Source organism: Pyrus communis, chromosome 5 (genome assembly GCF_041283825.1).
Source record: "Pyrus communis isolate YQ-2024b chromosome 5, ASM4128382v1, whole genome shotgun sequence".
Lineage (NCBI taxonomy): Eukaryota > Viridiplantae > Streptophyta > Magnoliopsida > Rosales > Rosaceae > Pyrus > Pyrus communis.
The window spans coordinates 32520057-32535087 of NC_142569.1; the positions used below are offsets into that span (position 1 = coordinate 32520057).

The following is a 15031-nucleotide window of genomic DNA, read 5'->3' on the forward strand; positions in this document are numbered from 1 at the left end:
ATCTTTATTTTTTTTTTCAGAAAACATTTTAAGCAAAAAAGAAACCATGTATAAAACCAGTTTGTATCATACCTATTTAATATCTCATCTTCACTAAATGTTTGGGCAAAACAAAGAGCTGTATGAAGCCAAATGCCTTGAACCTCATTTTTTTTTTTTTTTAGTATATGGATATATTTTTACACTAGGGGGAGTTCGGCTAAGTAACACAATATGTAACCTAATTTCGTATCGAATTTGCCATCTACAAGATTCGAATCTAAGACCTCTCACTTCCAAGTGAAGAGAAACACCACCAGACCGTAATACTGAATGACTAAACCCCACTTAAATCGTGGTCATTTTCAGCCAAAAGGAGAGAAAGCAATCAAGTGGTTCCTCTTCAAACCAAGACCAGCTTCGATATCTGACATATAGTAACATTCAAATGGTTCCTGCATACCGATGAGATTCTCTTAGTGCCTACATATAATAAGGAATGGCAAGAGCAGAGAGATGAAAAGCTTTTATTACACATTTAGCCTCAAAGAGGAACACATCACTGTCAAATGTAACCCAAGCATTTAACTTGGCAGGGTGCTTCAACCTCTCCCTTTACTTTTAAAACTGGCATCCCAAGAAGTTTAAGTTGTTCCTTTAAACCACCTTAAGTAAATAACTGATAAGCATTCCAAATGCCCCACCAACCAAAGTTTATATATTTTGCACAAAGAAATATTACGTATTCTTACAGGGCTAAACTGATCATAGAATTTAATAAGATGAACAAATATTGAAAAAAACAATTAACGTACGGGATTCATGAGCTCTTCCACGTGTCAAAATTCAAAAAATTAAAAATAAATTCATAATGGAGATCACCGATGAAATCACATAAATAAAAGAAAATTCACAGCAAAACGGAAAATAAAAAGGGAAGCTTACTTCGCATCAACTTTTCTGAGAGCAACAACTGGTGATTTCGGACCAGGTTTCTCTGCTCTCCCACTTTCCATACACTTTCATCCCCTCCTATTGTGTGCGGTTACGATTAAGCCACGTCAACATTTTATATTGATTTTTTTATAGACATAATAAGATAAAAAAATAATAGTGATATAAAATATTGACATTGTTTAACCGTGACCGCATAAATATAAAGGGATGGCAGTGTATAGGAAGTGAGAGGGTAAAGAAGCGAGGTCCGGTGATTTTCCCATGTTCAACTAAATCTGCACAAAAAAACATAAAGCAGAGAGAATAAAAAAATAAAAAATTGTTTCCAAGATGTGAACAAAACTATGATGATTCAATGCAGCAGCAGAGTTACACAGAGAGAATTCAAAGTCTTGTTATTGGTGGCATATTATCTTTGAACCTTGATTATGGTTATGGAACATGCACCTAAAAACTCAAAAAAAAAAAAAAAAAAAAAAAAAAAAAAAAAAAAAAAAAAAGAAACTAAAACATGGGATGGTGAACTTCGTACTTTGGAAAGGATAGACGCATGTGGAATCTACAATGCAGAGAGCCCTTCGAGATCGGCCCAAACTCCGCTGTCAATGACGGAAGGAGAAGCCAAGGAGGATAAAGAAAGTCAAACACAACTACTTTGAGTTATGTGTGGGGCCCTTCAGTATTAACCTAGGGTTAAGGTATTTATTATCTGTCCGCTTGTCTGGATATAACTTATATCACACAAATTTACTATTATATAGTATTATGGTCAGTAATATATATATTTTTTCACATAATATTCATACATTTTGAGAACGGAATGCACCTGACAAATTAACCAATTTAGAGCTTCTCTCGTCTTCACTTGTTCGGCATGCCTTTCCTCTTATAGAGATTCTTCCTCTTTTGCACTCAGATTTCCTGGGCATGTTAACTACAGGTTTGTCTCCCCTTCTTGATTTGTGATTTTCTTTTTTACCTAATTTTTTTGGATTTTCCTTTTTGTTCTGCAGTTTGTCTTGTAGATTCTCACCTTTTAGGTTTATAGAGGGGTTTGGGCTTATGTCCACCCAATTTTTTTCTTGTATTTTCTTTTTCAAGAGAGGTAAGGTCTATGTCTCTCATTTTTTTTGTATTTTCTTTTTCAAAATAGATAAGGTGTATGTCCTCCCATCTTTTCTTGTATTTTGTTTTTCTTGCTCTATGAGGGGTAATGTTTATGTCCCTCTAAATCTCTAATTATATGTAACTTTTTTTTTCATATCAATAAATTTTATTCGTATTATTTGATCGTAATGCTGACGACAACTCGTCTACGTAAATTTTTCCCATTTGTTTGAAAAAGAAAAGAACCATGCATATATGCATGCATGTCTTAATCACTGATCAGTGTGTTATGGAGACTTTATGAAAAGTGATGGAGTCTATCACCGAAAAAAAGCTAAAGTGATGGAGTCATATCCTACTTTATGCTCAATCAGTGTTGGTGCTGTGGGCCTGGCTGTGACGTAAAATGATCGGCATGCATTATCTTGAGTACATAATAAGTCAAAATCATTTTCGGATTTTCTTCGTGAAAATTTTAGAAATTTATGAATTATGTTTATTTATTGTATATCATGTGATTATTTTTCGTCAGATACTGTTTGTGTGTTTAATTATAAATAAAAAATTTTAAATAATTTTTAACTGCACAATGTATAATAAACGGACACGATTCACGAATTCTCAAGATCTTCACAAAGGGGATCTGAAGAGGATTCGGATTCCATAATAAGAGCATCTCTACCGATCACCAAATTGCAAAGGCAATCGGGTTGAGTTACCTTTCATCCCAAAAAATACTTCAACAATTCACAAAATAGGAGGCAATCGGGTTGAGTTGCCTTTCATCCCAAAAAAATACTTCTCCAAGAATTCACAAAATCGGAGCCAATTAGGTTGCAGCTGTCCATTCAACAATTGCAAAGGGCTTGCGCCCTATTTGAAACCCAGCAGACAGGAAACCCAGTGGGGAGCGGTATACCGAAAAAAAGAAAAGCGTTCTTGGATTTGAACAACTGAGTTGTTATAATTTTGTTTTTTATTGTCCAACCCGTGAGTTGTTCACCAACTCTCCTAGTTCCTCACCCACGTTGTTCTCTGTGAGCCTTTGATTTAAAAAAATAAAAAATTCAATTCAACGGTTAGGATTAATCCAACTCTAAAAAATTTTAAAAATTACAAAAAACAAAAAATTAAAAACTTATTAAAAAAAAAATTACAAAGTTCACACTTTAAAAATCTTACAAAATTCAACACACATGCACATTAAACGTTTAAAATTACCTAAAAAACTACGGTGAAAAGATAATGATATGTGGGGATAAGACAAAGACAATATTAAAAATATTAAAAAACTATGTTTGTGAATAGTAATCGCCATTGCCCTTACTCTTCTTCCTTCCAAATTGGTGGACTTGCACAAAGGCAATCACTATTTGGAGTGAAAAGTAAGGGCAATTTTATTGCCCTTACCTTTCAATTGTCATTGCCCGTAACCAACTGGTGGAGATGCTCTAATATTCCACCATTCCTGAAATGTATCTTCACCATATAAACTTAAAATTACTCTTCTTCCTTCCAAATTGGTGGACTTGCACAAAGGCAATCACTATTTGGAGTGAAAAGTAAGGGCAATTTTATTGCCCTTGCCTTTCAATTGTCATTGCCCTCAACCAACTGGTGGAGATGCTCTAATATTCGACCATTCCTTAAATGTATCTTCACCATATAAACTTAAAATCAGAACTGTTCAATTTATGAATATTCATAATTGAACGGTTTTGATTAGGACATTATATGGTGAAGATACATTATTCGAGAATGGTGGAATATGTGCATTTTCTCATGTGGGGAACACAAGTATTATCCTTATATATAATTGGATAAAACTTGCATCCTCATGTGGGGATGAACATATTCTCTCATAGTCTCATTTGAGAATAACGTATCTTAACCGAATAAAATCAACTATTGGAACCATTCAATTTATTAATCTTCTTTTGAAGAGCAATCCTACAAATACTCATTTGAATTTGAGAGACGGTTCGTTATGAATATATTACTTGGTACCTGTATCGTCGATTTATTTATTACATTTGAATGACTTAGGAGTCAGGTCAGTCAAATGTATCAAATAAATAAACGGTTCAAAGAAGGAATGCAAGTAATATACTCAATTTATTGCCAAGTCTTTCCACTCGTTGATTCTAGTCTGCTTCGACGTTGACTCAGGAATCGGGTCAGTCACGCGTCGCGTGCATTAACATTGTTATAAACTTGTAACTTAGAAACTTTAGCAAAACTTGAACAAATTAATCGTCTTATCAAAATCCCTAGGTTTTTCCATGCAAGGTGACATGATCCCTTTCTACGTTCTCTCCTTACTTCTTATTGCATTGCCCAGTACTACCACAGATGTCATCAACGATCCCTACACAAGAAGCTCCCGCCGCACCCTCACCGTCTCTTTAAATGCCACCACACCGTCGTCACTGCCACCTAATCAGCCTATGTCTGCGTTGCCACCGGTGAAGGTTGTGAGGGCGTTGGCGACAGCGTCGGCGAAGGCAACTGCAACGGGCTCGGCGAAGGCAACGGCGACGGCGTCGGCGACGGCATCAGCGCCGGCAACAGCAAAGGCGTCGTCGTCAGCAACAGCATCGGTGACTGCGTTGGCACCGGTGCCGGCGTCGCTGCCGCCGTTGCCGGCGTCGCTGCCGCCGTTGCCGGCGTCGCTGCCGCCATTGCCGGTGTCGCTGCCGCCGTCGCGGCCAACCTTCATGACAAACAGATCTGGTAAATGATCATATCCTTGAAGCTTTCTACAATTCTTGTGACTGATAAAAATTGCTCGTATATAATTTCATATGCCACAAATCAACGTGTTGAGTTTCATCTCACGACGTAAAAATATGAATCGTTCATTTTTATATTCTCCTTTAAGGATGATTCTTACAGCAAATAATCAAAATAAAAATCGATTAGCTCTTTGATTATTGTTAGGTAGCCCCACCCAGAGATATATATTTATTATAATTTTGTATTTATACAGGAAGAAGCAAACCCTCATCGATGATAATCATCGTTGGTACTCTTGGTTCAGTTGCTTTCTGTTCGTTAGTTGTGGTTCTGGCCGGATGCTTCTTTCGCAAGAGACTCAGAACAGTCAAAGAGAGATACCACTCCAAACGACAAAAGAAAAAAGGTAATTAATTAATAAAAAGATTTGAAAAGTATTGATATATTACTTCAATTTCTTAATAAATTTTTTATTTCAGATATCTAATATTTTGAGTCAATGTTTGTAGTTGGTAATGATATGAAGAAGACTGTCGAGTCATTGCAATTTAGATTGGAAACTATTGAAACTGCCACGAACAAGTTTTCAGATGATAACAAATTAGGTGAAGGAGGATTTGGTGCCGTTTTCAAGGTATGAAAATATTTATTTGCATGAGATCCTTCGCTCCACAAAATTATGGAGGCATTCCCACGCGAAAATAGTTCCTGATCATCGCTATGTGAAAAATATTCATGCAAAAATTTTTAAAAAAAAGTGATCGTTTACGCATCGAAGTGCATAAAATCAAATGTCAAAATAGGTGTGTGTATATACTATGAATCGTCTATCTATTTACTATAATTGATTGACTAAATAACCTTAAATAGTTTTGCTTACATATTATACTACATAATTAATAGTATTTACAACGCTTACTGCTTAATTAGTTCACATTACATATTGTAGGGCACACTTGGTAATGGACATGAAATAGCAGTAAAACGGCTATCGAAAAGCTCCACACAAGGTGTGCAAGAATTTCAGAATGAGGTGGTATTGGTGGCCAAACTTCAACACAGAAACCTTGTGAGGCTTCTGGGATTTTGCTTGGAAGGAGAAGAAACCTTACTTGTCTATGAATATGTACCCAACAAAAGTCTTGACAATTTTCTATTTGGTTTGTGAATATCATTTGACCAAATATTTTCCTTTGTTAATTACAATATATATATATATATATATATCTGTGCGCGCGCGCGCGTGTGTATGATTGGCTGTAAATTTTAGCTTGCCTTTGATAAATGTTATCCATGCAGAACCCAAGAAACGAGAGCAGCTGGATTGGTCGAAACGTTGCATGATAATAGGAGGAATCGCTCGAGGAATTTTATATCTTCATGAAGATTCTAGGCTTAGAGTTATACATCGTGATTTAAAAGCTAGCAACATCTTGTTAGATGACGAAATGAATCAAAAAATATCAGATTTTGGGATGGCTAAAATGTTTGGAGTTGATGGTCAAACTCAAGGAAATACCGAAAGAGTCGTCGGAACTCTGTAAGTTTCAACTTATCTAACCTTCGATCCTATTTAAGTTTCAACTTATATACCTTCACATATAGAATAGGACGATTCAACTGTACCTCATTAAAAAAAAAAAATAAAGGTACCAGTACCCTATAATATAATAATATTTTAAAATTGTCTTAGACCATTGATTAAGTTCAACAAATGATCTTAGTGTTAGATACGGTTTGTTTTAATAAAAATTTGAGGATTATCTAAGACTGTTAATTAAGTTCAAAGAATTATCTTAATCATAAACATTAAGGATTATCTTAGACCATAGATTTAAGTTTAACGAATTATCATATACCATTGGTTAATTTTTTTTTATTTTATAAACGTGTAAATTACCAAGGGTTAGATTACCACGTGTAAATTACCATGGTTAGATTACCAAGGTTGTCAGTTACGGTGTGGATATTAGATTATATTATGAATGTTGTATATTACAATTGTGTTGAACGTTATTTATTTACAATATTAATGTTAAAATTAAAGAGCACTGGTATCTTATTGTTTTAATAAAGTACCATAGACTAACCCTAAAATATATTTGTTTTTTCTGACTAAAAAGTCTCAACGCATTAATTTTGTACATGCAAGTGGTTACATGGCTCCAGAATATGCAATAGAAGGAATATATTCAGTAAAATCAGATGTCTTTAGCTTTGGTATACTCCTGCTTGAGATCACCACGGGAAGAAAGAACTTTTTAGGCTTTAACTGCCGTTTTCCTACACTTCTAGCACACGTAAGTATTTAATAACTTGGTATAAGAATTATTTATATATACATCATTATTCCCAAATTATTATTTGGCTAAGCTATCAAATATTAGAGTAGTATACTATTTTATAATTACATCCTTAAAAATTTATTGTTTTACAGGCTTGGCAATCATGGAATGAAGGAAAAGGGTTGGATTTGATAGATCCAATACTGTCGAAAGATTCGTGCAAGCCAGATCAAGTTTTGAGATACATCCACATTGGACTATTGTGTGTTCAAGAGGATGCAAACAGTAGGCCGACCATGTCATCAGTTGTTTTAATGTTGAAAACTGAAACTATTGGTCTTCCCAAACCTGAACGACCGGCATTTTTTACAGGAAGATCTGCAAATATGCAGCATCCAATAGCTGCTAATAGTTGCACCATCAATGGTTTAACAATTTCTGATGATCTTCCCCGTTAAGGATAAATTATAAATTATATGCTTGTATATATAGCCTATATCTCGCATTCAACCCCTATATACATACTTCTCGTTCAAGTGACATTTTTTGTGAGACTGATAATGAATTATGAAGTTAGGCAATTAAATTGTTGAACCTTTTTATATTATTTATTGTTAGAGTGAAGTTGGCAATTCTTAATAGAACGTCTAAGTTTGTAATGTTTTAGACTACTGCATGTTTTCGGTTTAATTATTTTAATCAAAGTTTGTCTTTCGTACTTTTAATCACATAATGTCAAACGTTTCAGAGACTTCAACTCGAGTAAGTATGTCATTCATATATATAGGTAGGTCTTACTTGGTATTTAACTTGATCTGATTTTGAGCTTAATGTTGAGTGGTTAGAATATTTTTGGAGCAGCCCAATATATCTATTAGTTTCCATGTTATATGGAAAGTTCGTTTGCAGCTAATTTGATAATTTTTTTTTTGTACATTTATAAAGTTGATAATTTCAAGTGTTTTTAAATTTAAACTTATCATGTGCATGCTTATCCTCACATTTGTTTTTATCTGCATAAAAGAAACCTCAGCACAGTACGTTATAAATTTAAGCGTTACGTGAGGTTTTTGGGTGGCTGCTACATATATCAGAATTGTTGTATAATCGACGGTATGTGTGCATTGGAATATAAAGTAAATGAGACACAATATTTACGAGATTCGGCAAGTGTGCCTACGTCCTCGGGGCAGCAATAGTATTTTCTTTCATTACGTGAAATAATAGGTGTGGAGCCAAAATAATCCAGAAAATTATATGGAGGCGACATGTGGACTTTAGGGTGAAAAAAGACAAAATTACCCTCTAGGCACATCGGGATTCCCACGCACATGCTACGGATAATAACGACTCAATCAGGGAAGAGTCAAAGGTGATCAAAATGGTATTTATTCAAAACCCTCTCATCACTCCTCATCAAATTTTCACTAAAAAGGTAACTCCCAATTGTGGATGCAAATTTTCGCAGTTTTCTCCTTTGACGAAAATGCACCTGCAAAATAATAACACATAAGATTAAGGTCAAAAGCCTCACGCGCCCACGATGAATTGGAGGGGGGGGAGAGCTTTGGCCAAGGAATCTCCGATGCTAAAGTTAGAATTTGAGAGAGAAAGTGTTAAGGAATTTTTTATTGAAATCTTTGGGGACATTTTGGATGTGGTCTCTAACTACTAATGTTCTTTGATTGAAATATTTGTTGTAACATCCCACATCGCCCAGGGGAGTGGATCCTCTAAGCCTTATATGTATATTCTCATCTCTACCTAGCACGAGGCCTTTTGAGAGCTCACTGACTTCGGGTTCTATCGGAACTCCGAAGTTAAGCGAGAAAGGGGCGAGAGCATTCCTAGGATGAGCGACCCACTAGGAAGTTCTGATGTGAGTTCCCAGAAACAAAACCGTGAAGGCGTGGTCGGGGCCCAAAGTAGACAATATTGTGCTAGGGTGGAGTCGAGCTCGGGATGTGATGGGGGTCCGGGCCGGGATGTGACAATTTGGTATCAGAGCAATCCTTGGGCGGAAGTGTGCCGATGAAGACATCGGGGCCCTAAGGGGGGTGGATTGTAACATCCCACATCGCCCAGGGGAGTGGATCTTATAAGCCTTATATGTATATTCCCATATCTACCTAGCACGAGGCTTTTTGGAAGCTCACTGGCTTCGGGTTCCATTGGAACTCTGAAGTTAAGCGAGAAAGGGGTGAGAGCATTCCTAGCATAGGTGACCCACTGAGAAGTTCTCATGTGAGAACCATAAACAAAACCGTGAGGGCGTGGTCGGGGCTCAAAGCGGACAATATCATGTTACGATAGAGTCAAGCCCGAGATGTGGTGGGGGTTCGGGCCAGGATGTAACATTATGGTTTTTAGTTTTTTATCGAAGTCCCTGATATTAATATAATAATGCAGGTTATTATTTGTTTAAATTAAAAATGAATTTTGTAGTTATTTATATTAATGAGATTATAAATAAAACCCATAATTTATGAGATTAAAAATATTAAGGATAAATTATACTCTCCTATGTATTGTGTGTGTGTGTGTGTGTGTGTGTACACATGGGTACGTTCATCAAAACTAACCAAAAAATTAGTGTACCAAAACATGGGTGAATTTTTCCAATATATATATTAGGCTTAATAACATTATTAAATTTATTTGATTAAACTTGACATAGATATATTCTCAAATCAACGAAATAGAATGTACCCATATAAGTTTAAAAAATGAATTAGACATAAGATTGAATGAATTTTATATAAAAAATGGGTACATTTTATATTTAAAAAAAGGTATATTTTTCATATGACAAATTGGTATTTAAGAATGGGTACATGTAAGATTAAAAATTTGAAATTTTTTTTATAAAAATTTTAAGGGTACAAACTTATTCTAATTTTATTTTTTATATTTTGGAAATGTTTGAATTGAAAATTACTTAGGAGTTTAACAAGGGTGTGAGTATTAAAACTCTAAACCAATTACTAATTTTTATTAATGCTAGGGAATTTTGATCAGGTCTTAGTCAATGAACAATAGAAACTAGGGACCAGATACTAATTTTTTTTTTTTTTTTTTTTAACATTTATCAAGTTGATAATTTCAAGTGTTTTTAAATTTAAACTTATCATGTGCATGCTTATTCTCACATTTGTTTTTATCTACAAAAAAGAACCCTCAGCATAGTGCCTTATAAATTTAAGGGTAAATCTCAATTTACTACCTTCAAGTTTCGTGGTTTTCAACATTTAATACATGAAGTTTTTTTCGTCCCAGAGTCATACCTAAAGTGTTAATTTTGGGACAGTCTCATACATCCGTTAGTCTGGCTGTTAAGTCTCCTGTTAACTGATGACGTGGTGCCTATGTGGACAATGAACCATGTGTCATTAAGGGGTCCAGGTGGAAATTCAAAATTCAAAAAAATAAATAAATAAAAGGATTAAAAATATAGAAAAATTAAAAAAAAAAAAAAAATCAACCATAGGGATTTGGGCTTTCCTTTTCCTTCACCCTTACGACCCTTCGTTCTTCCTGTTCTTTTCAACAGCCACCAAAGCCAATTTCCCTATTCTCTTTTCCCAAATCGGCACCATCGCCTGGCTTCTCTATCTTTCTTCTCTATCGACAACAACAACAAGGCAACAGAATCGAACTTCTCCTTTTTTTTTGTCAACGGCAACAAAAAAAGGGGCAGCGTCATCGTACATGGATGCCACTGATGGGAATGGGGTGCCGAAGAATCTGAAATGTCCTCCCCCTCTGTCTGCGGTGTCCCCCACTTTCTACATGCCGGATTCGGTGTCGAGGCTGCGGACGGAGGCGAGCTTCTTGGAGCACGTGGTGTTGGTGGAGTTCACATAGTAGCTTCTGAGTTTACAGATTTGAGGGGGAGGTTGTAGATTAAGGAGGAGAAATCGGGCAGCAAAAGAGGCTACCAAGACACAATCCAGTCACGCCGCACCTGTAAATTTTATGTTTTCATGGTGATGGAGAATTCGAATCGGGAATCCAGGTTGGTTATGGAGTGATTAGGGGATGGATGGGTCGGGTTGGGAGGTGGTGACGGAAGGATGAGTGCGAGTGGGATAGGGGCGGAAGAAGGAAATCGAGTGAGGAGAAGGACGAATGAGGGAGACTGAGTTGGCGAGGACGGATGAGGAAGAAGGGCTCTGGGCGATGATGGATGGTTTAGGTTTAGGTTTAGTTTTTTAGTTTTTTAAATTCTAAATTTTTTAATATTCATGTGGGTATTGACACGTGGCTCCCAATCATTATCCACATGGGCGCCGCGTCATCAGTTAACGACAAACTTAATAGCCAACTTAATAGATGTATGAGACTGTCTCAAAATTAAGACTTGAGGTATGACTTTGGGACAAAAAAAACTTTATGTACCAAATGTTGAAAACTACAAAACTTCAGGGTACTAAACTGAGATTAACCCTAAATTAAAAGTGTTACGTGAGGTTTATTGGTGGTTGTTGCCTATATCAAAATAGTTCTTTTTTTTTTCCTTGAGTTTTAAGGAGTAGTATTGGTGATAAAAATTAGAGGAGTAAGTGTGAGAAGAGGAAGGAGTATGGTAGACAATTGTGGGGGTTCGGAACGCGCATACATAAGATTCTAATGGTAATATTAGAATTAGTAGTTGGAAGGGATATAAACATGTTTGCATATACTTTGAGATCTCTTACGCCAAGAATCATCCAAATAACATTCGGAGATAAGGTAATGGGACGAAATCATTCGATGGTTAGACATGAAAATTCACGATTTAATGGTCGTTTTAGCTCCATTTTTTTGTCGATTTTTTTTACAAATACAATCATCAAGCCTAGAAGAATATGATGAACGGATCAGTCATCAATTTAAATGTTTAAACTAGTGGATACAACAAAAGCTTACATTCTACTTAATGGAAGCATAAAGTAAACTCTTAAGTGTTTTGGAATTCATTCTTTTGACGGGACAAACATTCTACAAAACTAGTTTCCTTGATCCAACTGTCAAACATGACTGCATATACTTTGAGATCTCTGGCAATAAAAATCACCACAAAAAAATATTCAGAGATAGGGGACGAAATCATTTGATGGTTAGAAATGAAAATTCACAATTTAATAGTCGTTTGAGCTTCGATTTTGTTGATTTTTACAAATACAATCCTCAACCCTAGAATAATAGAATGACGAAACCTGTTCATCAATCAAACATGTGGATACAACAAAAGCTTACATTCTACTTAATGGAAGTATAGAGTAAATTGTAAATGTTTTGGAATCCATTCTTTTGATAGGACACGCATTCTACAAAACTAGTTTCGACAATCCAACCATCAAACATGTTTGCATATACTTTGAGATCTTCTAGGCCAAAAATTGCCCAAAAACACATTTAGAGGTTAGGTAACGGGATGAAATCAATCGACGATTAGAATGAAAAATCACGATTTAACAGTCATTTCAGTTGCGATTTGTTGGCCCGTCACACAAAATTTATATTATTTTTAATTTTTGGTTTCTTAGAGTTGGTCTTTCATCGAGTCAAGTTTATTACATTATTTAATATTTTGTTGGCAGACGAGATGCTCTTGTCAGGCAAGAAGATTTCGTCAAGTCAATTCAGTCAACGCACGTTTGCCCGACGAGTATATTAGTCAAGCTAACTCTGTTTTGCCCAATAGACTTGTATTTTTGTCGTTTTAGGCTTCGTGCAACAGGTTTTGCCTGACTAATCTTTCACGGTGAACCTCTGTTGGTGAAAGGCTACGACGACAAAATCAGCTTTGAGCCGACAAATTTTTTTTCGTCTGGCGAGGTTTTTTGTCATAGTGATTCCCCTTGCCTAATTCTATTAGTACAATTGATGGAAATTAGAAATTTGACTAAAATTGAGAACAAACATGATTAAATTGATAAAACCGAAAGCACAATACTGAAATTAACATTTGTAAAAAACCAAGTACATCTTTGCTTCTAGCTTCAATTAATAACTCCAGGTTGCTAAGCGATGAAAAGGGTGAGGGTTTGTTAGCATGACATTCCAATAATATACCCTTGCGATTTAATTCTTTGCCATGTCAAATTAGATGGGTCTATTATTACAAACGCGTATCACAGTTCAAATGGCCGCACCCTAAGGCCGCCACCAACATAATGTCACCGCAGTCTTAGTGCAATTTTGCTTGAGAGAAACAACCCTTTTTACAATTTTTTTTTTCATCTTTGATCTTAATTTTCAAAGGATTTCCCATTAGATTACCAATAATAACCATGACAGACGAAACCAAACGTGTACAACCAAGAAAGAACAAGTAGCTAGTGACTACAAGAAAGGCTTATGTTATGGATTTCGAATTCATCCATCTTAAAGAACATCGGTGATCAACCTGTTCTTGATCCACTTGAAGCTGTTTCTTAGACTTGTTTTAACCTCACCTTCCATAGTAAACACATTGTATGAGTCAACCCTCTTCTACCTCTGGAGTTCTGGATTAGTTGATGATGTTGCGAAACCGCTTCCATTCTGGGTTGGCCCGTTGAAGTTGTACGAGTTCATTCTCTCCCAGAAGTCGAACTTGCATGAGTAAGCGGCGGTGTATTTAGGGAATGACTTACTGTTCTCCATATCAAAAGTGCCTAGCTATAGGGAAATAGAACCTAACTAGAAATTTATGCCCGCGCTTTGCGACGGGATTGAAAACTATATAAAAGATTATGTTTGTAAGATATAAAAGATTGTGTTGCAAAACATTAATACTATTTACATTGAAAACATTTGGTGAATTGTTATATACAAAAGTTTTTATCGACACATTCCTCAAGTTGCTCCTTTGGGGCTTTCATGAGTATGCCTTGGTCCCCTTGGTCTAAATCCCTACTCTAGCTCTTTTTTAGAGGTCTGATCACACAATCTTGCATGTCTGAATCAGTGAATTTAGTCCCTATCAGAAAGTTTTCATATATAACCACATAAGCATAGGCCTAGGATCTAAAAGAGGGAGGAGAGAGAGGAGGAGAGAGGGGTGGGGAAGGTTATAGGGTAATTCTTTTTAAAATCATATAAAACATGTAAAATTATATACAATAAACAATACTACTTGCATACATGTGGAATGTAGGAAGGGAATTATTGACCTTTTGTTCTGAATAAAAAAAAAACTAATTCCAAAATACAATTCAAGAATCCTTTCTAGGCAGTTGAACATCAAGAAGAACGCTAATTCTAACATACAAATTCAATTTTTCTCCATTAAAAAGCATGCAAGCAGAGATAAAGGACGTAGTTCTATTACCTGTAGGATTAGCCTGTAAAGACTTATACACTTTGTTCTGAATCATGGTTTCCACTGTAAGCATGTTTAGAGAATTGTAGCTAATCCCGCTGTAAAAAAAATACATGCTAAACTTAGAATCCATTGATATTCATAACGCAAACAGAGTGGAAACAGAGATAATCAAGTTATGTAAGTAATTAAATATGTTTTAGATAAGTACCTGACTTGTGGCGGAAGTAAAAAAATTTCCTCAAACATCATGGCCACTTTCATGAGTTATTGTAATTCCTCTTCACCAAATGCAAAAGAGTGATTCCTCAATGTATCCAATCTTTACATGTAACACTTTTAACAAAATCCACTGACCAATCATTAAAACATGTCATGTAGGTGGAGTTATACAAAAGTGAATTCAGGATGAATAAATTCATTCTATATAAAACCGCATGAAGGTATGCACAAAATTTTTGTGTGAGCAAACAAATATCCAGCTATACTGAGACTTGAATCATGCTGAAACCAGTTCGGTCTAATATGTAAGAAAAAAGTTGTACTTCATATTTGAATACAAACAAATTAACTTTACACCAAACACAACAGACTCCTTTCTCTCCTTTACGATTCTTGAAAAACTTGGATTCATATAAAAATTGTGTTATGCCAAGATACTTCTTACAAATTCGATTTA

The 15031-nt window shown here is 35.5% G+C and overlaps 1 protein-coding gene and 1 pseudogene across 1 annotated transcript; one reads left to right on the forward strand and one right to left on the reverse strand.

Moving 5' to 3' along the window:
- The first annotated feature begins 4200 nt into the window (after positions 1–4200).
- On the forward strand, positions 4201–7650 carry LOC137725074 (cysteine-rich receptor-like protein kinase 44). The gene is made up of 7 exons (XM_088694981.1): positions 4201–4776; positions 5033–5185; positions 5289–5413; positions 5729–5939; positions 6079–6319; positions 6932–7079; positions 7217–7650. The coding sequence occupies exons 1-7, from the start codon at positions 4326–4328 to the stop codon at positions 7520–7522; spliced, it is 1635 nt and encodes a 544-aa protein (XP_088551107.1). The 5' UTR covers positions 4201–4325; the 3' UTR covers positions 7523–7650.
- A 5684-nt stretch (positions 7651–13334) lies between these two features.
- Positions 13335–13694, reverse strand: LOC148697166 (uncharacterized; annotated as a pseudogene).
- Positions 13695–15031: the final 1337 nt, after the last annotated feature.